The 23,640-nt window shown below is 45.4% G+C and overlaps 1 protein-coding gene across 1 annotated transcript in view; it reads left to right on the top strand.

The window, feature by feature from the left end:
• Positions 1–23,640, top strand: part of MTMR6 (myotubularin related protein 6) — a 439,692-nt gene that overhangs the window by 75,026 nt on the left and 341,026 nt on the right. Inside the window, exon 3 of the mRNA XM_086935180.1 lies at positions 10,475–10,504. Within this exon, the coding sequence (XP_086791306.1) occupies positions 10,475–10,504 (30 nt within the window). The remainder of the gene's footprint in view (positions 1–10,474; positions 10,505–23,640) is intronic.

Genomic DNA, 23,640 nt, shown 5'->3' on the forward strand with positions numbered 1-23,640 from the left:
GGAGTAGCGCGGGGCTGCAGGCACGGCAGTGCGGTCACTCACCCGCCTTGGTCGCAGTAGCGGCTGCAGCCCCCAGGTGCCGGACAGTTTGTTGAGCGGGGCAGACGGATGCTCAACAGGTTAACTCGGGAGGCCCCAGGCACTATACTGGTCGGGAGAACAGTTGAGAAGAGGCCCTGTGCTGTCCAAATATAGAGCGCGCCTCGTGTGTGGCGCGGCCCACTGTCTATGAACGCAGGCTGGGCAGGGCAGCGCCTGGCACAGAGGCCCTCCAGGCTGCGCGCAGCGGGATGTGTCTCGCCTTCAGCTAGGAAGGTTCGCCCTTGCTCTGCTCTACAAAGGCTCTCTAGACGCAACGTATGAGACGTTCCGTCACTAACTAGAAGTAGATGCAATAATAAACCAGGACTTCTTCCTTACACTTGGTGTTTGTGAAAGTATAACTTTAAATGCACACTTTCGGAATTCGTGTATTTTTAATGTATTCCTTAGACTAATATCTAAAATGCGATCTGTTTTAAGGCTTCATTACAGTTAGAATGCCGGAAATCAAATCGTTTTAATTTCTTCACTGGACTAAGAATATTTGAGGTCAAGTATTGTTTCTATTCATCACGTCTGTTAATATGTGTGAATTTATACAGTTTTAACCATAAAATGCATCTGATATGCATTGAGTTATATTTTTTTTTCATTTTTTACTAGTCAGGAATGTTAAGAGGTTTGAGGTGCGTGATTCCGCATTGGCAGCTTTAGAAAATGTAATCATTCAAATGTATGTATAGCGTGTAAAGCCAATTGTGGCATCGAGAGTTTTTGTCAGTTCTGCTTTTGGGGAAGGGACTGGGGGAGGCTGTTTTTTTGTGCCTGCCCAGCAACGATTATGGGTTATCTGCGGCAAGTGTTGACAGCCCTTTAAATACTGTACACAGTTTAGCTTGATGTCTTTTCTGTAACACATGTGTCACAGATCACAATAAGAGTCAGCAACTGAGCCAGGCATTGATAAGTGACAGCCCGCTCCGAAGGACGTCTCCAAACTCTGCACAGTAGGATATTTTGTAAATTAATGATACCTCTACAAAATACTAGTAAAACTCTGTGTGGTTATGGATTGATGGACAGGCAGCCAGAAAGAAGAACAACTTGTTTTTACTTCCCGTTGTAGTTCGTTGGTTGTGTAGTCGTCACCAGAGTCCTTTAGGTATATGAGTGCACTTCACTCACAGTTGCCACTTTACTGCTTCGTAGCTGTAAAACATGGATTGAACTGAGCATTGCCTGTATAAATCTATTCCCTACGGTAAGAGTGATGGACAGACATCAGTCAAAATATCACACTAAATGACGTGATAAGTTAATTTGATTGAAAAATTAAAAGGAGGTCCTCTAAGAGATCGTAGTAACGGCGATAGAGCTTTAGTATCCCGAAGCTATTCTCATAAACCCGTGGCTGTGCCTAATTTGTAAATGAAAAGGCACTGGTGCCCGAAGCTATGTTCAGAAGCACAGGGCAGTGCTTAATTTGTACAAGAAAGAGTGCCGGTGCCTGATGCTATTCTCAGACGTCTTGAGCTCTTGAGCAGTGCTTAATTTGTACAAGAAAGAGTGCCGGTGCCCGATGCTATTCTCAGAAGTCTTGAGCTCTTGAGCAGTGCTTAATTTGTACAAGAAAGAGTGCCGATGCCCAAAGCTATTCTGAGAAGCCCGGTTACAATCCTTAATTTGTACAAGAACGAGAGCCAGTGCTGAAGCTATACTCAGAAACACGCGGCCAGTGCAATTAAATATTAGGGCACCGAATACGAAGGCCAAGTAATCTTCATTTCACCTCAGAGCTCTTTAATCCAGTACCAGACACACTCTGCTCCTTTATCGCTCTTTCCAGTCACCGCTTTCCCCCTTTGTAACGGTTTTGCCTTCTTTCTTTTCTTGCGTCTGTATAATCTGTGTGTTCCCCCCCCTCCTCTTGCGCTCGATAAAAATATGATGTGGAAAAATAAGTCCCAGTTCCCAACAATGAGCGCCGGTGCCCCCTCCCCCATACCCCCACTCCCCCCCAAGCAGGCACCGGCTCAAATTAAGCCCTGGAATGACCCAAAGGTATACCGGTGGAGACGATAATGTGTACACTCAAAAAAATTATCTCACCACGTTTACCCTTTTAGGGGATTGCATAATCTATTAGGAACAGGAGTAAGGTTCGGTAATGTGGCCAGGGGCCATATATAGAGCAGCCCTGGTCCTGACGGTAAACTAAGCGGACACCAGGCACTCTTGGGTCTAGGCGTGGCCGTGAGTAGGCCTGTTTATTTATGCCTGGTTATATTAAGTCTGCACACAGTCTTCGATTTAGATTTTAAGTATGGTATTTTAAAACCTGCCTTTTAAATGCAAGTTTATATTAATGTAATGTTGTTTAAATGGATTTTTTAGATTTCCTTTGGAAGTTTTTCACATTTTCAACCACAATTTCAGGGTTTAGTACCCAATGTAATGCTGCACAGTTTACCATCCTTTGTAAGATGGACAGCTGGCTTGTTTTAGGGAGGAAAGGGTACTCTATTTTCACCCAGCAAGCATTACCCCACAAATTAGAGTTTGGATTTTTTATCTCGGATTGAAAAACGGAAAAAACGATTTACATGTAGTATCTACTTTTTTAGGTCTCGCTGAGCCAAAGCGCACACACAACACCCCACACACACACAACTCCCCCACACACACAACCCCACACACATACAACCCCACACACATACAACCCCACACACACACACCCACCACACACACACCCATCACACACACAAACACACACACAACCACACACACACAACCACACACACACACACAACCCCACACACAACCCAAAACACAACACACACAACCACACACAACCCAAACATAGCACACACAACCACACACACACACAACCACACACACACAACCACACACACACAAACACACACAACCCCAAACACAACACCCACAACCCCAAACACAACACACACACAACCCCACACAAACACCACACACACACCACAACCGCACACACAACTACAACCGCACACAGAACCGCACAAGCACAACAACACACAACCATCTATCTATCACCCTCACTCTATCTAGCTGTCGCAGTCACTCTATCTATCTATCGCCCTCACTCTATCGCCCTCCCTCTATCTATCGCCCTCGCTCTATCTATTGCCCTCGCTCTATCTATTGCCCTCGCTCTATCTATTGCCCTCGCTCTATCTATTGCCCTCGCTCTATCTATTGCCCTCGCTCTATCTATTGCCCTCGCTCTATCTATCTATTGCCCTCCCTCTATCGATCTATTGCCCTCCCTCTATCTATCTATTGCCCTCCCTCTATCTATCTATAGCCCTCACTCTATCCATCGCACTCTATCTCTCTATCGCTTCACTACAGCACCACCACAGAATCAATCCGGGGCACCACAACATCACTATGCGCCACCACAGCATTACTGAACGCCACAGCATCACTCGGCGGCGCCACCACAGCATCAATCTGTGCAACCATTCAACTGGTTCAAATATGTTCTCTCAATGTTTCAAGCTTTATTACAAATGTCACAAAAAGATGTTAATATTTCACTTCTGTTCTTGGATTTTCGTCAAATAAAATACACTAAACATAATCTTCACGAACGTTATTTACAAAAGTTAAAGCTATTGCCATTATAAATTACAATAACTTTTATTTGAGTATTAATTATTTAAAAAAATTAAAAGCCATTGTTATTTGTAATATCAATACATCTCAGTCACGTAAATAGAACACATATTGCATTACAAATGTTATTGCCACATTTCCGAAAGTTAAAACTTGGCATTGTAAATGACAAAGCTATTAAATTCGCTATTTTCAAAACCAACACATAAATAAAATATGTCATTTACAATGCCAATAGCTCAAACTTTCCTAATGCGAGACCTATTGCATTGCAAATGCTTGTTTTAGTGGGCGGTTCAGCTCCTGTCCCCCCTGAAGCTTTCTTCCCCCTAGACTTTACCACAGCAGGGCTCTGTAAGCTACGCTGGATTTGCGGGGTACCCAAGGATGGGGGCATAGGCATCACACCTGGTAGGCTGGGAGGAGTTGTATCACAAACGGGTTCTAATTCAATAACCGACTGTGAAAGGGGTATCTGGGCACTAGGCAAAGAGCCTCCCCTGGATGGTATGGGTTCAAGCGAGAGCCTACGCTCTGTAGCCTGTATCTCATGTATTAGGACAGATTCGGCTCTTTTTAAAACAGCATCTAGGGTGCCCACCACCCTATCCCCAACCTTCCTTTTACTCATGGTGATCTAAGTGCCCCGAAGCCAATCAGTGGCAACACCCCAGCTCACCTTCAGACCCGGACAAAGAGTCACAACTTTCAGTTTGATGGTAAAATATCAATAATGTGGCCCAGCCCGGCCCCCTCTGAGCTCTGACAGGCGCGGACGGGCACGCCCTTGGCCCGGGCTGTGCCCAGGCACGCCCGCGCGCGTCCCGCGCTGCATTGGTCCTCCAACAAATTTAAGGGCCTCCTGGCGCTAAGCAGTGACGCGTTCTTCCTGCGCCACAGGAGGCCTGTGGGATATGTAGTCCCCTCCTTTTGGTCGCGGTAATGGCAGTGAACGCGGTAGCGGCAGGGCCGCGAGAGCAACTGCAGACCCCCACTTAAGGCAGCAAACACCAACAGGGCAGCAATGGACAGTCCGGTAAGGATCAGGGCACAAGTAACATATATAAAACAAATCTGTCTCTTTCAGTGTAATTCAACCAAATAGTTTCACTTGACTAATCCCTTATTCCTGAGATTTTTGTCTCCCTGTTGCTTTCTTTTTGCAGTTCAGTGTTTGAGTGAGGTCTTTCCCCATGCATGTTCCTTTTTAACATTTGTTCTTATTTGAATCACAACACTGACACAGTAACATGCTAGGTTACCAAATATGCAAAAAGACATTCACATTGAGAGTGCCAATAGTTTGGGCTTTAGCAAGATCTTTTGGCTTTGCCAATGCTCCTTTATGAGATGGTACAAAATTATTCCACTGAGATGAGTGGACGACAAATCTGATAAAGACTTCTAGCCGCAGATTCCTTATCTTTGAATTTTCGTGGCACCAGACAGGATCCTAGGATTCTAGCAGTACCCCTTGTACGCTGGTAGGTGTTGTCGATCGTCTCTGTATCTTTCGTCAGCAGCGTCCGCACCATTGTGGTACCTATAGAGGCACCACCAATGTGCGCTAACATCTTTTTCTTTCCTTCCGCACCAGCCAGCGCTGATACGCAGAAGAGCTAACCCTCTGTCATTTTTGGACAGGACTTTTGTGATTTTTTGTTAAATTTTTGGGGAGGTTTCCTTCTAGTGTGTTGAGGATATCAACATGTAGGACTGGTTTTATGCCCTGCAGAGCCTGTCACCCAGCGATATCGATGACCAATCTGCACCTTGTCTGTCTTTGGTGCCTGTACCTCGACCACAACACCAAGTCATGCTCATATTGCTGGGCCGCTGGGCCCGAGGCTTTGCTAGCCGTTCGTCTTGCAACTCTGCTGAAGTCGAGGTCCCAGTTGAGAGGAAGGTCCCAGGATTGTTTCAGAGAGTCCGAAGTTGTCTTCGTCCCATTTGAGATCGTCAGGACATTCAGGTAAGAGGCACATGAAGAAGAGTCAAATTGCTCTTCGACTTCTCTTCATCTGTCGGGCGATGTGATGAAGAAGCATCTGCATCTGAGGCCTTGTTCTGCGCAGCCTGTGCCTGTATTTGTACCATGCCTCCCCAAATATTCGGAGGCCGGAGTGACCCCTGCCCAACGTACAGAGTTTTATGAGGCACTGCGTCTTCTATTTGGGCGGCCCGACCCTGTTAAGGACGCTTCGGGCCCCATCTGATTCCCCGGCTCAGGCTCCAGTGTGCCCCAGTGGTTCCAATGATTGATCCGATCTGCGCCGGTCGTACCCTTTTCACATTCCCCGATGCGACGCTCCGGGCACCACTGACGCCCACTCGTGGCACCAGCCCCATTATCATCCCTGACGCCGCAGCTGATACTGGCAGGACCCTTGGATCCTAGATCAGATTCTGAGCCTTATTTCCAATGCCTAGGCCTCGGGGAGGAGTGCTGGACCTTCTAGAATAAACTGGTGTGAGGTGTGATGCCAGCGGATTGGATATCTCTCCACATCCAGGCATACTTACTCCTCCTACCATAGCTACAGAGGAGGGTGCTTCTTATACTATGGTGGTGCGGAGAGCAGCTGCAAACCTTGACCTTCAGCTGCCCTCGGTGGCTGTCAAGACTGATCTCTTGACCAAGGTGCTGCAACTGAGAGTCTCCTCTTCAGAATCCCTACTCCCATTCAATGAGGCTCTCATCGACTTCCTTTTGGAAACCTAGTCAAACCCAGCACTGGGGCTCCTGTGAATAGGACGGTTGACCATCACCACCGCACCATTTCTGGGTGCCCAAAACTCTTCACCTAATATCCTACTTCCGAGAGCTCAGTGGTCCAAGCTTCCCCATATTCTCTAAAGCACCCTGGGACAGGGAATCCAAGAGGCTGGACTCCTTGGAAAAGAATCTTTTATTTCCACCATCCTGGTTTTGCGGTCTGTAAACACTTCATGCCTATTGGCCCGTTATTTCTGCATGCTGTGGGATATGGTTGCACAAGTGCTGCTGCAGGTCCCGGCGGAGGTACGGGCCATCATCTCCAAACAGACAGGAGAAGCGCAGCAAAGTTCATGATCCGTTGTGGTTCTGACACGACCTTGGAAAACAAGGGGGAGAGCAAGGGATGGTGTTCACCCGTGGTGAACGGAGAATACTCCTATTCCCCTGGTCAGGACTCAGTAAAACAAATGGAGGAGTATCACCCGAAGTAAAGCTGAAGGTTTCCTAAAGGGGGGTTTTCAATGATGAAAAGGAAGGATTCATCCTTTTGTAAAAAACCCCTCACTCACCAACCTAGTGGTGACATGCTTCATCATCGGGGTCCACCCTAGTGGCCTAGCGTCACCAGGGTGTGCTTCGACACCTGTAGTACAGTGGAGCAGGTTGTGAATGTAGGTGCAAAAATAAATGTTAAAAATTGTCCTGGTTTAATTCGCAAAAATGAATTTTATTTTAAAGCAACTGGACAATGTTAAAAACAGGGGGCGAGATACTGGAAGGGGAGTTACGACCAAAGTATCTCTATATGTGTAGTGGTGGGTTGGTCAACATGTTTCTACCATATGGGTTAGTACCCGGTATTCGTCAGGACCATGAACAAGGAGATGGACGGTGTGGGCCCCCTAAAAAGCACACCCTATCCTAAACCCTTTTGTACCTCTTAGCAAAATTGCCAGTGGTAAAATGCTCAAAAAAATTATGAGCATATGTGTTAAGAAAAGCAAAAACCTGTGGAGAAGAGAGAAAGTAAACAGTTGTCAGGCGTGATCATTCTTACTAGCCTGTTACGTCGTGCTGTGTCTCAGTGCTTTCATACTTCATGCCACGGTAATTAGGAAAACTTCTTGTGATCAGCAGCGTGATGATCAGGTGTCCGTGGGGGGCTTATTTAGGCGCCAGGACAGGTATACGTATCAATAAGTGCGTGCTCTATCGCATGCATTATTTTTATTTTTATTTTTATTTTTATCGCAATTCCACATTATCTTGGAAATACCACACACGGCGCGATAACACATTTTGTATATCCGACTACGGTGGTCAAGAAGATCAGGGTGCAAATTATGCCCGTAATGTAGAAAATGACGTACAAGGACTTACAAACATGTAACATTGAGAGGTACAAAAGGATTTAGGATAGGGTGTGCCTTTTAGGGGGCCCACACCGTCCATCTCCTTGTTCATGGTCCTGACGAATACTGGGTACTAACCCATATGGTAGAAACATGTTGACCAACCCACCACTACACATATAGAGATACTTTGGTCGTAACTCCCTTCCAGTATCTCGCCCCCTGTTTTTAACATTGTCCAGTTGCTTTAAAATAAAATTCATTTTTGCGAATTAAACCAGGACAATTTTTAACATTTATTTTTGCACCTACATTCACAACCTGCTTCACTGTATTACAGGTGTCGAAGCACACCCTGGTGACGCTAGGCCACCAGGGTGGACCCCGATGATGAGGCATGTCACCACTAGGTTGGTGAGTGAGGGGCTTCTTACAAAAGGATGAATCCTTCCTTTTCATCATTGAAAACCCCCCTTTAGGAAACCTTCAGCTTTACTTCGGGTGATACTCCTCCATTTGTTTTACTGAGTTCTGACACGACCAACTGGGCAGAGCGGTTTCCTCAGCGATAACCCTGAGGCACCACACCTAGCTGAGAGTTTTAGGCTTCTTGGGGGGATGTCCAAGCTTCCCTTATGGACATGCCCTTCTGTGACACTTTTCTCTTCGGAGACAAGGCAGACTCACGTGCTACGGGCAAGTACTTGGGCCTCTCGGGTACCCCACATCATCCCCAGTCTGCCTTTCCCTCCTTTCGTGGCTATGGAAGGATTTTTCAACTGCGCCAACACTGTCTCAGCCACAAGCCACCAAGCTTCCCAGCTTCTGCATGGACGAGGGGATGGAGTTGGTCCTACCTGCAGTAGCCAACGGTCTTGTCCAGCCACCGCCCCCCTCCTAGCAGCTGCAGCCTCCAAAGCTTCCTAATCTTGTCCTTTTAGATCATGGGCCACCAGTTGGTGGCAGGATCTGCTATCGTCTCCATCACTGGCAGTTCAGAACATCAGACTGGTGGGTTTTGCAGATCATCCAAAGGGGCTACTCCCTCCCCTTCAAGACCTCCCCTCCCTCCATGCCTCCATCTTACAACTGGCTGATGGAGGATCATTTGTTCTTGCTCCGCGAGGAGTCATGACTCTCTTCGCCAAGGAAGCCATAGAAAGGTTTGTGGTTGTTATTCACTCTAATTTCTGTTACCCAAAAAGGATAAGGGCCTTCATCGTATCCTAGACCTCCAAGCCCTCAATCTCTTTATCAAAATGGAGAAATTCAAGATGCTCATGCTAGCTCAGGTCTTGTTTGCCCTGGATCCAGAAGACTGGATATTAGTGTTAGACTTGCTGGATGCATGTTTTCATATCCCTATCCTGCCTGCCCACCAGTGTTATCTGCAGTTTACAGTGGGTGTAGGAAACTGGCTCTCTATATACTATACTAAAAAGAGGTATAGTGTGCTGAGAGTCCAGTGGATCCCTAGAGGATTTACAGAGGCTAAAGAAGATAATCCTAATGCTGTCTGTTGTGGTAGTGTGGGTGAGCAGTTAGGCTTATCAGAGAACATTGTTAAGCATTTGTTGTACACACAGTGGCAATAAATGAGATACACACTCAATGAATAAATCTGAGACCAATTTATAAAAATAGTACTTAGTTTTATTTATTTTGTAGATCTAAAAAACTTTGTTGTAGGTAAATACGTTTTGCAATACCAAAAGAGCAATAGTCAGATTTTGCAATGATAACCTAAGGCAGGTTGAACACATTCAGCATACAGATGGGTAACATTGACTTACAACACCAGTCTTCTGGAGTTAAGATCAGTATTGGGCAAGGTTCCGTTCAGGGGCAAAGGGACTGCCAGGTGCAGGGTGCAAATACCGTGTTGGGTCCCCGATACAACTCAATTAAGTATGGGGCAATCAGACAGATAATGCTTACAGATAAGTAATAGTGGCTTGGTAGGCCAGTCTCCGGAGGTTGAAGCAAGCAGGGCGCCTTTAGGGGGGTGCGACCGGTGCAGCCACATTGGGCGCTGACCTGGAGAGTGCGGCACTAACCTCAGGGGGGCTACGGTATTTAGCAGTAACCTACATTTTAAAAGCACCTGACTTTAGGTGATTTTTTTACCCGCTGGTCTCAGTTTCCCTGCTGCTGTTCTATGGATAAGATAAGTCCAATTTTGAGCTACTAGTTATGGATTTAGGTGTATAGGTAGGTGTAGTAAGTGTAAAGTAGTGTGTAAGTTTGTAATGGTTGTATGTTTTAGTGTTAGATTGTGTTATTGTGTTATTTGGTTTAGTTTCGTAGGCCTTATTGTAGTTTGTGTAGTGCACTTACTTTTACAAGGTATTGCTAATATGTGAATAATGTTCGTAAAGCATTGTTATTTTGTTTGTATTGTTTGTATTTGAGCAGTATGTTATGTGAAGGTGGGTATGTTAGGTTTTTGACAGATATTTGAGTAGAAGTGGAAAGTTTTCCTTATTTTTCAATGTGTTTCGAAAGGAAACTATTTCGGTTAAATTTTTACCAACATTACTTTTAAATTTCCTTTCAGTTTTCTGATTTCCAGGAGCTAGGTTTGCTTAAAATATTCTTATCAGGTTTTTTGTGCTTATGGACTATTTCTGTGTATTGTTTTGCATATATTTTTGCATTTTTGGAGTTTATTCTTGCATACTTTTATGGAATTCTCTTTTCTGGACAGGTGGAGAATCATAGAGATAAACGACAAACCGTAAGTGGACTTTATTTCTTAAATTTGAGAAGGAATGTTTGCTATTATGAAAATGTATTTCATTATGTGTGAATAAATGAAATGTTATATGTTGTGTTTTGTATGTATGTGCTGCAAAATGCTTATTGGTTTTGAATGTATTTATAATAAAACATTTTGATTTATCAATCTCATTGAATGTTTTTAAATAATATTTGTTATATAGACTGATTTTAAATATAGGTTTTGTCTATTTTGGGTCCTATTGAATTTTATTGTTATTTGTTTTATTATTTGCCTTATAGTATTTTTTTGCCCTGGCTGCGCAGTAGTGTAGTCCTTTGTTATTTATAAAGAGTTGTACTTCGAATTGTATAATTTTGTTTATTTCGTTGGTCTTTCTAGATATTTTAGGCTTACAAAGCTTTCTATTCTAAGTTCTTGGTAGCTCTGTTCTTTTGTAGGATTTCTAGCAATTTGTATAGATTAGGGTGGCTTTGGTCTCATATGGCTTGGAAGGGGTTGTGCTATCCTTCCACTGCTTTGTTGGTTTTGGTTTGTTGAGCCATGATGTAGTCTTATTCGTTCCACCATTGAATTTATTACTTAGGTTGGCGTCTGTCGCTAGAACGGTGCAGTCTGCCAACCCAGGTGTCTTCAAAATAGTCCATTAGGGGATGTAGGGCCAGATGCACGACCATTTAATTTTGCGCCTCGCAATTTGCGGCAAATTGCAAACCGCAAATTGTGAGGCGCAAAATCACACATACAACAGTGTGTTTAACACTGTTTGCGATTTCCCAATGGGGTCGCAAATTGTGAGGCTCATTAATATTATTGAGCCTCTCACAATTTGCGAGCCCATTGAGAATGACAGGCCCTCCCAGGGATGGTGGCCTGCTGGGCTCAGCAGACCACCATGTCTGGGACTGCTATTAAATAAAGCAGTATTTTTAGGTCTCGCCTAGACGAAAGCAAAAGCGAAGCTTTTGCTGTCTATGCGAGACAACTTATGTTGCCACTTTTCTGGGAATATTGTGGACATCAGACTGTTACGAGCTTTTTCTGCTGTAGTCAGGCTGTCACGAGCTTCTCCTTTGGAGATTTGACCTCGTGAGCGCGCCTTGACTGCATCTAATGGGCCGTGCGCTTCCTTTAGTCAGTTTCACTTTGACGCCTGCACTTTCAAAGTGAAATGAAACAATGTGTCTGGTAGTTGTTCATGTGGAGTGCCTTCTGACCTCGTGAGCGCGCCTTGACTGCATCTAATGTGTGTGGCTTTTTTTTTCAACGTGGCCCTGGCGCTTGCTTCAGTCAGTTTCACTTTTAAGGTGCAGGCGTCAATGGGTCTGGTACTTGTTTTATTTCCATTTAATGCTCTTTGGAACAACAATTTTATATTACTTGTGTGTATTACCACTGGCCAGAATTTCAAAGACTTATATTCACGCAGGTGAAATAATACTATTGTGATTAGGGCCGATTTTTGGAGTCTGACCGTTCAGAGTGGAGCTTCAGAGTGGAGCTTCAGAGTGGAGCTTCAGAGTGCAGAGTGGAGCTTCAGAGTGGAGCTTCAGAGTGCAGAGTGGAGCTTCAGAGTGCAGAGTGGAGCTTCAGAGTGGAGCTTCAGAGTGGAGCTTCAGAGTGGAGCTTCAGAGTGGAGCTTCAGAGTGGAGCTTCAGAGTGCAGAGTGGAGCTTCAGAGTGGAGCTTCAGAGTGGAGCTTCAGAGTGGAGCTTCAGAGTGGAGCTTCAGAGTGGAGCTTCCGAGTGGAGCTTCCGAGTGCAGAGTGGAGCTTCCGAGTGGAGCTTCCGAGTGCAGAGTGGAGCTTCAGAGTGGAGCTTCAGAGTGGAGCTTCAGAGTGGAGCTTCAGAGTGGAGCTTCAGAGTGGAGTTTCAGAGTGGAGCTTCCGAGTGGAGCTTCAGAGTGGAGCTTCCGAGTGGAGCTTCAGAGTGGAGCTTCAGAGTGGAGCTTCAGAGTGCAGAGTGGAGCTTCCGAGTGGAGCTTCCGAGTGGAGCTTCTGAGTGGAGCTTCCGAGTGGAGCTTCCGAGTGGAGCTTCAGAGTGCAGAGTGGAGCTTCAGAGTGGAGCTTCAGAGTGGAGCTTCAGAGTGGAGCTTCAGAGTGGAGCTTCAGAGTGCAGAGTGGAGCTTCAGAGTGGAGCTTCAGAGTGGAGCTTCAGAGTGCAGAGTGGAGCTTCAGAGTAGAGCTTCAGAGTGGAGCTTCAGAGTGCAGAGTGGAGCTTCAGAGTGGAGCTTCAGAGTGGAGCTTCAGAGTGGAGCTTCAGAGTGGAGCTTCAGAGTGCAGAGTGGAGCTTCAGAGTGGAGCTTCAGAGTGGAGCTTCAGAGTGGAGCTTCAGAGTGGAGCTTCAGAGTGCAGAGTGGAGCTTCAGAGTGGAGCTTCAGAGTGCAGAGTGGAGCTTCAGAGTGGAGCTTCAGAGTGCAGAGTGGAGCTTCAGAGTGCAGAGTGGAGCTTCAGAGTGGAGCTTCAGAGTGGAGCTTCAGAGTGGAGCTTCAGAGTGCAGAGTGGAGCTTCAGAGTGCAGAGTGGAGCTTCAGAGTGGAGCTTCAGAGTGGAGCTTCAGAGTGGAGCTTCAGAGTGGAGCTTCAGAGTGCAGAGTGGAGCTTCAGAGTGGAGCTTCAGAGTGGAGCTTCAGAGTGGAGCTTCCGAGTGGAGCTTCAGAGTGCAGAGTGGAGCTTCAGAGTGGAGCTTCCGAGTGGAGCTTCCGAGTGGAGCTTCCGAGTGGAGCTTCAGAGTGCAGAGTGGAGCTTCAGAGTGGAGCTTCAGAGTGGAGCTTCCGAGTGGAGCTTCCGAGTGGAGCTTCCGAGTGCAGAGTGGAGCTTCCGAGTGGAGCTTCAGAGTGCAGAGTAGAGCTTCAGAGTAGAGCTTCAGAGTGCAGAGTGGAGCTTCAGAGTGGAGCTTCAGAGTGGAGCTTCAGAGTGGAGCTTCAGAGTGTAGCTTCAGAGTGCAGAGTGGAGCTTCAGAGTGGAGCTTCAGAGTGCAGAGTGGAGCTTCAGAGTGCAGAGTGGAGCTTCAGAGTGGAGCTTCAGAGTGGAGCTTCAGAGTGGAGCTTCAGAGTGCAGAGTGGAGCTTCAGAGTGCAGAGTGGAGCTTCAGAGTGCAGCTTCAGAGTGCAGAGTGGAGCTTCAGAGTGGAGCTTCAGAGTGGAGCTTCCGAGTGGAGCTTCCGAGTGGAGCTTCAGAGTGCAGAGTGGAGCTTCCGAGTGGAGCTTCCGAGTGGAGCTTCCGAGTGGAGCTTCAGAGTGCAGAGTGGAGCTTCCGAGTGGAGCTTCCGAGTGGAGCTTCCGAGTGCAGAGTGGAGCTTCCGAGTGGAGCTTCAGAGTGCAGAGTGGAGCTTCAGAGTGGAGCTTCAGAGTGCAGAGTGGAGCTTCAGAGAAGAGCTTCAGAGTGGAGCTTCAGAGTGCAGAGTGGAGCTTCAGAGTAGAGCTTCAGAGTGGAGCTTCAGAGTGCAGAGTGGAGCTTCAGAGTGGAGCTTCAGAGTGCAGAGTGGAGCTTCAGAGTGGAGCTTCAGAGTGCAGAGTGGAGCTTCAGAGTAGAGCTTCAGAGTGCAGAGTGGAGCTTCAGAGTAGAGCTTCAGAGTGCAGAGTGGAGCTTCAGAGTGGAGCTTCAGAGTGGAGCTTCAGAGTGGAGCTTCAGAGTGGAGCTTCAGAGTAGAGCTTCAGAGTGGAGCTTCAGAGTGGAGCTTCAGAGTGGAGCTTCAGAGTGGAGCTTCAGAGTGGAGCTTCAGAGTGCAGAGTGGAGCTTCAGAGTGGAGCTTCAGAGTGCAGAGTGGAGCTTCAGAGTGGAGCTTCAGAGTGCAGAGTGGAGCTTCCGAGTGGAGCTTCAGAGTGCAGAGTGGAGCTTCCGAGTGGAGCTTCCGAGTGAAGCTTCCGAGTGGAGCTTCCGAGTGGAGAGTGGAGATTCAGAGTGGAGAGTGGAGATTCAGAGTGGAGAGTGGAGCTTCAGAGTAGAGCTTCAGAGTGGAGCTTCAGAGTGCAGAGTGGAGCTTCAGAGTGCAGCTTCAGAGTGCAGAGTGGAGCTTCAGAGTAGAGCTTCAGAGTGCAGAGTGGAGCTTCAGAGTAGAGCTTCAGAGTGCAGAGTGGAGCTTCAGAGTAGAGCTTCAGAGTGCAGAGTGGAGCTTCAGAGTGGAGCTTCAGAGTGGAGCTTCAGAGTGGAGCTTCAGAGTGGAGCTTCAGAGTGGAGAGTGGAGATTCAGAGTGGAGAGTGGAGCTTCAGAGTGGAGATTCAGAGTGGAGAGTGGAGCTTCAGAGTAGAGCTTCAGAGTGGAGCTTCAGAGTGCAGAGTGGAGCTTCAGAGTGGAGCTTCAGAGTGCAGCTTCAGAGTGCAGCTTCAGAATGGAGCTTCAGAGTGGAGCTTCAGAGTGGAGCTTCAGAGTGGAGCTTCAGAGTGGAGCTTCAGAGTGGAGCTTCAGAGTGGAGAGTAGAGCTTCAGAGTGCAGAGTAGAGCTTCAGAGTAGAGCTTCAGAGTGCAGAGTGGAGCTTCAGAGTGGAGCTTCAGAGTGGAGCTTCAGAGTGGAGCTTCAGAGTGCAGAGTGGAGCTTCAGAGTGCAGCTTCAGAGTGGAGCTTCAGAGTGCAGAGTGGAGCTTCAGAGTGCAGAGTGGAGCTTCAGAGTGCAGAGTGGAGCTTCAGAGTGCAGAGTGGAGATTCCGCTTCAGAGTGCAGAGTGGAGCTTCAGAGTGCAGAGTGGAGCTTCAGAGTGCAGAGTGGAGCTTCAGAGTGCAGAGTGCAGATTCAGAGTGGAGCTTCAGAGTGCAGAGTGGAGCTTCAGAGTGCAGAGTGGAGCTTCAGAGTGCAGCTTCAGAGTGCAGCTTCAGAGTGCAGCTTCAGAGTGGAGCTTCAGAGTGGAGCTTCAGAGTGGAGCTTCAGAGTGGAGCTTCAGAGTGCAGAGTGGAGCTGCAGAGTGGAGCTGCAGAGTGGAGCTGCAGAGTGGAGCTTCAGAGTGGAGCTTCAGAGTGGAGCTTCAGAGTGGAGCTTCAGAGTGGAGCTTCAGAGTGCAGCTTCAGAGTGCAGCTTCAGAGTGCAGCTTCAGAGTGGAGCTTCAGAGTGCAGCTTCAGAGTGGAGCTTCAGAGTGGAGCTTCAGAGTGCAGAGTGGAGCTTCAGAGTGCAGAGTGGAGCTTCAGAGTGCAGAGTGGAGCTTCAGAATGCAGAGTGGAGCTTCAGAGTGTCAAGAGCAATGCCAATAGCTCTAACTTTAACAAAGGCAAAACCATTGCATTGTAAATGCTTGTTATTTTACCGAATCACATGCTCATGCTGCTGCCTGGTTTGTCTACATGCACACAGGCAGAATCACTCGGTACAAAATGGCTCCTGTTCACTCGTCAGTACGGTCTTGCGCCGCCCCACCTTCCCCCTGCCAAATACATTCATTCCAAATACTGCTTATTTTCATATCAGACTGACTTCTCACATCTGGGATAGCAGGGGCACCTTCCACAGTGATTAGTGCTTCACAAAAAATAATTCTCGGCTAGCGCTCAGAAGCCTTGAAGCTTTGATTGAATTACACTGCAGTTTGATGCCCCGCTCGTTTTTTGATGCTATGCGTTCCAGACACTGATTTTATTAAGACTCACTTGGAGCTCTAAACTGTCACTTGATCTTTCTTTGGGTCATTTCGTTTGCCCGGAAGGACTAACATATCTGTGAAACCCTCTTCTTTTATAGTTTGAGCATCGTCTTCGTTTAGCAGGATAACATTATACATTTGAAAATACAAATATCCGGGAAGAGCAGAGAGCAAATCTCCGCGATGTTGGGCATTCTCCTATCATAAAGGAAGCGTGTTGGTGGGACCTGTGGCATCTAACGCATCATTTAACCCTATATGCGTGGGCACCTACCACAATAATGTATAGGATGAGTTTGTTCCGTTCCCGTTTTTAATTTGATGTAAAACTCAAATCACTGCACACTCTCTACTACACACTCTCTACTACACACTCTCTACTACAGTCACTACTCTCTACTACACACTCCCTACTACAGTCACTACTCTCTACTACACATTCTGCTACACACTCTACTACAGTCACTACTCTCTGCTACGCACTCTACTCTCTACTACACTCTACTACACACTCTCTACTACACACTCTACTACACACTCTCTACTACAGTCACTACTCTCTGCTACGCACTCTACTCTCTACTACACACTCTACTACACACTCTACTACACACTCTCTACTACAGTCGCTACTCTCTACTACACACTGTACTACACACTCTACTACAGTCACTACTCTCTACTACACACTACTACACACTCTCTACTACAGTCACTACTCTCTACTACACACTCACTACACACTCACTACTACAGCCACTACTCTCTTCGACACACTCTATACTAGACACTCTCTACTACACACTATCTACTACAGTCACTACTCTCTACTACACACTGTACTACACACTCTACTACAGTCACTACTCTCTACTACACACTACTACACACTCTCTACTACAGTCACTACTCTCTACTACACACTCTACTACACAATCACTACACACTCACTACTACAGCCACTACTCTCTTCGACACACTCTATACTAGACACTCTCTACTACACACTATCTACTACAGTCACTACTTACTACACTCTCTACTACACTCTCTACTACACACTCTACTACACACTCTACTACACACTCTACATTACACACTCTACATTACACACTCTACATTACACACTCTACATTACACACTCTCTACTACACACTCTACACTACACACTCTACTACACTCTACTACACACTCTGCTACACACACGCTCTACTACACACTCTACTACACACCCTCTACTACTCTCTACTACTCTACTACACATTCTCTACTACTCTACTACACACTCACTACTTTCTACTACACTCTACTACAGACTCTCCACTCTCTACTCCACACTCTCTACTTCAATCTCTCTACCTCAATCTCTCTAATTCAATCTCTCTACCTCAATCTCTCTACTTCAATCTCTCTACTTCAATCTCTCTACTTCACATTCTGTATTACACACTCTCTACTACACACTCACTACTCTCTAGTACACACTCTCTACTACACACTCTACTACACTCCCTACTACACATTCTCCTACACACTCTACTACACACTCTACTACACACTCACCACTCTACTACACACTCACCACTCTACTACACACTCACAAGTCTCTACTGCTCACTCTCTACTACACACTCTCTACTACACACTCTCTACTACACACTCTCTACTACACACTCACTACTCTCTACTACACACTCACTACTCTCTACTACACACTCACTACTCTCTACTACACACTCACTACTCTCTACTACACACTCTACTACTCACTTACTACTCTCTACTCACTCTCTACTACTCACTACTACTCTCTCTCTACTACTCACTACTACTCTCTCTACTACTCACTCTCTACTACTCACTCTCTACTGCTCATGACAATGCCATTTATTTATCTGTTTCCAAAACCAACACATAAATAAAACATTTGTCATTTACAATGCCAAAAGCGCTAACTTTTGCAAAGGCGAGACCGTTGCATTGTAAATGCTTGTTTTAAAATGCAGCCCATTTTCCTTAAAGGAAAACGGGATGCATTTAAAAAAAAAGAAAATTAAACGTTTTCATTTCATTCTTTAAGGGCAGGCAGTGGTTCCATTTGCAAATGCAATGCCACCTACTTGAAGTAGGTGGTCATTGCGAGTGTTTTGCGACCTCAATTGCGGTTGCAAAACATTAGTACATGGATTTAAGACTCGCTAATTGGAAGGGAACGCCCCTTCCAGATAGCGAGTCTCCAAACACTTTTTGGCGAGTCGCAATTCAATTCATTTGCGAGTCACAAAATTGTGTTGGTACATGGCCATGACAATGTTAGCATGCGCAAACGGGTCACTAACCCATTTGCGCATGCTAAAATTGTTGGTCCCTAAGGGCCAAATGTACTAAGATCAGGAATACCAAATTGCAAATTGTGCTGTTAACCAAATTGCAATTTAAGAATCGGTAGCCTTAACATATCATAGTTACACTTCCTCAATTTGCGAATCGGTATGATTTGCATTCGCAGTTTTGCGATTCCTAAGGCCAATTGAGGAAATTGTGAATCAGTATTTAGGAATTGCAAACTGCAAAAGTCACATTTGGAAACTGCTTAATAACATCACATTAGGGTTGTGCGTTAACACATGCTTTGTTTAGACCTCTGTAACTCTCAGAAAGGCAGACGCTGTTCCCTGAGCAAAGCTTGAAGTTGTTTTTGGAGTGCCTCTTTGCATTTTTCAAACATGGCCAGAAAAGATTCTGCAAAGGAAGTTGGAGCCAGAAAAATAAAAGTTAAATTTAGTGAAAAGTAGCTGGAGACTCTGATGGAGGAATGCATGGCTCACAATGATTAGCTTTTTGGAAAAAAAACTCTTTTAATGTTCCGGATTCACAAAAAATAAAATCTGTAAAGGAATACTACAAAAAACAATTCAGTAGCACACAATTGTGGAAATAAGAAAAATGTAGTATGATCTGCACTACAGGACAAAAGAGAATACAGCCAATTGTCTTGCAGAAGCGCATGGAACAGGTAGGGTACCCTCAAAACAGCCACCACCACCTCATGTAGATGATCCAAGAGTCAACTCTGCAGCCAGAGAGGATGGTTGGGCTCACCCACATCGACAGCACTAAACCACCTACTAAATCTAAAGATAAGACATCATTTTAAACACTAAAGTCGTGAATGAAATATTCTAACATGGTTTTCGACTTATAGGTACTGTCTAGCTGTAGCAGCTTAGTAAATAACAATCCTGTCTTGAGTTTCTAAGGAACAAAAAGACTATTGTTCCTTTCTCAACAGTAAGACTGCTATATCCGTCTCAAATCAGCTGTGTGTATCGGAGAACAAACACAGCCACTGGGGCAGCCAGAGAAGGCTACTTACCTCTCAGTAACCTTCAGTCAAACTGGGTGCTTAAGTCGTTCCCATCCTGTCCTGAGAGCGCTGGCACGAAATATATCTTCTCTACTTCTAGCTCTCTACATTTATTTTATAATGTTTGATCGGATGCTAACAACTGTTAGGATAAACAATCGATATTAAGTGATGCCCTTTAAGCTATTTTGTATTACTAAACATTATTGTTTGAGAGAAAACAAAACGTGACGCGCAATTACCAACACTTATAGAAGTTCCTTTTGTTCATAATGGTTAGCATTGATATGCTTTAGCAGACATTATTAAATAACATGAATGTATCTGCATAAGCATTTAAGTTGAGCATTTATCAATTATTTGATTAACACACATTTCGTATTAAAATGAATGGTCCTCGATGGAAAAAACTGAATGTTTACAACAATTCCAAACAGAAAAGCAAGCTTTTAACCCCTTGTGTGCTCATGACGGAGCCGCTCCGTCATGAGCCTCGGTTGAGCTGTGCTCATGACGGAGCTGTTCCGTCATGGCCTGCTCGGCGCGCCTGCGCGGCGCGAATTTCGCGCCTGCGCGGCGCGTTCTATTGAGCGGGCGCGTTCGTGACGGAACCGCTCCGTCACGAGCACAGCTCAACTGCGGCTCGTGACGGAGCGGCTCCGTCACGAGCATGCGAGCGCTGCTCGACCCCCCCCGCCCCCTTAGCGCTGCGGCGGAATTCCCGCCGCAGCGAAGGGGTTAAATCCTATGGCTAGGCACATGTAAATATGTGTGTATATATGTGTGTATAGTGTCAGTATAATTTAATAAGTGATAAGCGTACTTGATGAATGCCATACACTAACTCTAGTCGAATAACAATAATGGATTAACTGAGTACAAAGCAGTGACCATTGGTGTTGAACAGAAGATTGAAGGATGCCTCTCAACTATACATTGTGCAATCTTGACTCAAATTCCAGCTTCCACACCTGACCAATTTGTGGGATCCAAGGCCGATCACTTTATTTCACTATTCAAGACTCTGGGAAATGTTGAAGAAAACTTTTTTTTGTAATCTTAAAGTCTTTATCATATTTTTCATAACATTTATCAACCATTACTACATGGAGGCCTGCTTGATCTGCGCCGGGCTATGGCGCCATTGAGATAAGGGTTAATCCCTTACTGGAGTCTTCATTGTACTTGTCAATGTCAGTTTAAGTGCAGGATTGTGACAAGGGATGATCAGAAGTGGTATCAGTACTGTTAGTGACTTCCAAGGCCGTAGGAGATACTACGTTTCTGGGGGGACAGGGAGAAGATGCAGACAGCCTTGGAGAGAGCACAGTTGAGCTTGGCTGTAAATGCCAAAAGCACAAATCAAGCCATAATCTTCTCCAGATCCTGTTGCTCTCCTGGTTTTTACCATACTGCTTGGCTAATTAGCTGGAAGGTATTTTCTGGTCTCCAGTTCTTTCTCTTCCTGCTGGATTTATTTTCTGGAGTATAGCTAGACTTCTAGCTGCAATCTTGAATCTGGTACTACATCTGGAGATTAAAGGCCATATGTACGAACCAAGAAGACACTCCAAGTGTCACCTAGAAGACCAGCTATTGATAGGTTGTGACGCCCTTCCATTCAAGTAATGGATAAGATCTAAGAATTACTGACAGCTGTAAACAACTTAATTCTGCAGGTCTAGAGACTGACCAGTAAAAATGACTAGTTATGTCAGTCCATTTCTGTTCTGCAGCAGGGCTCTTTGGATCCTACCTTGGCTGGCTTGGCTAAGTTCAAGTTTGATGGCAAACCAAGGAAACTCAAAACCATTTAGGACACCTGCCAGGTCCATTTCAAATATAAGCCTCACATTTATGCCAAGGATAGGTGTAAGGTGGGCTTTATTGTCAGCAATACCACAGGGAACCCCTTGGCTTGGACTATGCCCTTAGTTTTGGATGCCAGCCCACTCCTAGACAATTTTCCTGCTTTTTTCACAGAATTAAAAAATATATTCGACCATCAAGACCTTATGTTGCTTGCTCAAGAAGGGACTTTGGCGCTCACCAAAGATTCCATGTATATTTATACCTATAGTTCTAAGTTCTAAGATCTAGTTGGAACGTTGATTGGACTCCACCCTCTTCATCCTATTTCAAAAAGCATTAAAAGATTAACTAAATGATAAACTCACTATAGTTACTAGACCAGCTTCTCTACAAGATCTTATTCAGCTGACCATTCAAATAGACAGTAGTCTTCAGAAAAGGCAAATGGAACTGCGAAAAGAATCTTCATTTAAAGACACTGTTAGACCATCATTCAAGACTCCATTGAAGTCTTCCAATCAAGAAGATGAGCCCATGCAATAGGGTTTCACTAAGGGTCCGTTAACTGAAGAAGAAAAGACAATGCAACGTAAGCAAGTGTCTATATTGTGGTCAGAATCTTCTTCTGAGTTCTTGCCCTGTATGCCCTGTTCACCTTCCTGGCAAGTCGGAAAACTAGGAATCTTGCCCTAATGCAGGGAATAGAAGCGCACAGCAATCATTCACCCTTGCTTTCACATCTACGTTCTTCCAATTTTGTCCTTCTTCAGTGGGAATTGCTAATTCAGCTCAAGCACCTCTTAGTGACAGTTATTATCGGCTATTGTGGCTTCCAGTGTCTTAACGGATTTCTGATGGGCCTTTGATCATCAAATCCCAGTCTGTAAGAAACAAGTTCTGTAGCAGTAGCAGCAGTGGGTGGAATCTTAGTGGCCTCTGCCTTGGTGTTGAGGAAACGCAACCCTTATCTCTCAGGATAGCAGCCCATTTTGAAAAACTCACTTTTCATTTGATTTCCTCACTTTATATTCTTTTATTTGGGGTATAAATTGGTTAGCCAGACACAATTCTTTTATAAACTGGTCTCCAAAAACGTTGTTCTAAGGTTCAGAGTTATGTGTCTCACTGAACTGCTGAATATTCTTCTATTTAAGGCTCTGAAATTCTGCATTGCAATTTCTGTTAGCCAGTCGCACAACTCCTGAAATACCTGGCATCTATCATGAATACAATGATGTATTTCAAGATTCAACAACCAAGGAGTTACCTCCTTATTGCCCTTTTGATTGTGCCTTTAACATTCTTCCTGAAGCTATAGTTCCTTTTGGGTGCATTTTGTCTTTGTCTCCCCTGGAACGACAAGCTCATGCTAACTTGACTAGTGTTCTGAGAGTTCCATCTGAATCCCGTACCAGAGCCTCTGAACTCCATATGTATATGTATTGATCATTGGAGTTTAAATATAGTGACTGTAATGGACAGTTATCCCTTGCCTTTTATATCAGAACTGAATTCTGGAGGAGCCTGTTGTGTAGTTCTTAGGAATCCCCAGGAGCAGGTAGATCTGTACGTGTAGCATGTATATGCATATATGTAGCCAAGAATTCCCTAGGGAAGAACCAGCCCCCTCACCTGATGGTTGAGAACAAAGGACCCCCGCATAGAGTTGTAATGACTTTCGTGTCAATGGGCTTATGAGCTAATCAAACTGGGTATAGTCCTAGGCACTCTGTAAATTCAACAGATGTACTCTGAATCAAGGGGTTCAAATCATAATGACATCTATGGGACCTGGTTATAACGACATCCATGGGATGTCCTCGTTCAGTCCGTGCTTGTCCGTCTGAAGCTTGTATACCCATCTCTGCTCTCGTTTAAAAAGGAAACCACTTACATCAATAACGTGTGTTGGTATTAGTGGCTGCTCAAGTACAGTCCAGTGTAGATCTGTGGGAGTATGTTTAGCCTCTATGAAATGATTCGTCATTCTGGTTGACTGTTTCGAGCATCTTATTGAGCTTTTGTGCTCTGAAATCCGTGTTTTGACTTTCCGTGTAGTCATCCCTATGTATTGTTTCTTGCAGGGACAGGTGATCAGATACACAAGATTGCTACTGTTGCAATTCGTGAACCTCCGTTGCTGCCACGGTCGGTCCGTCCCAATGTCAATAGTCAAGGATTTCGCAGTCTGCGGACAAGCCGCACAGTTGCCACAAGGATGATGGCCTGTGGCTGCCGGCATGTCCCACAGGGTCCCTATTGAGCGAGGGATCTCACATTTAGGTTGTGTGCTGACCAATTTATCCCTAAGATTCTGACCTCTCTTGAACGCAAATAGTGGGGCAGGTATGGTGTCAGTGCCTGTATTTAAGATGTTCCAATGTTTTCTCACT

Source organism: Lissotriton vulgaris, chromosome 8 (genome assembly GCF_964263255.1).
Source record: "Lissotriton vulgaris chromosome 8, aLisVul1.2, whole genome shotgun sequence".
Classification (NCBI taxonomy): domain Eukaryota; kingdom Metazoa; phylum Chordata; class Amphibia; order Caudata; family Salamandridae; genus Lissotriton; species Lissotriton vulgaris.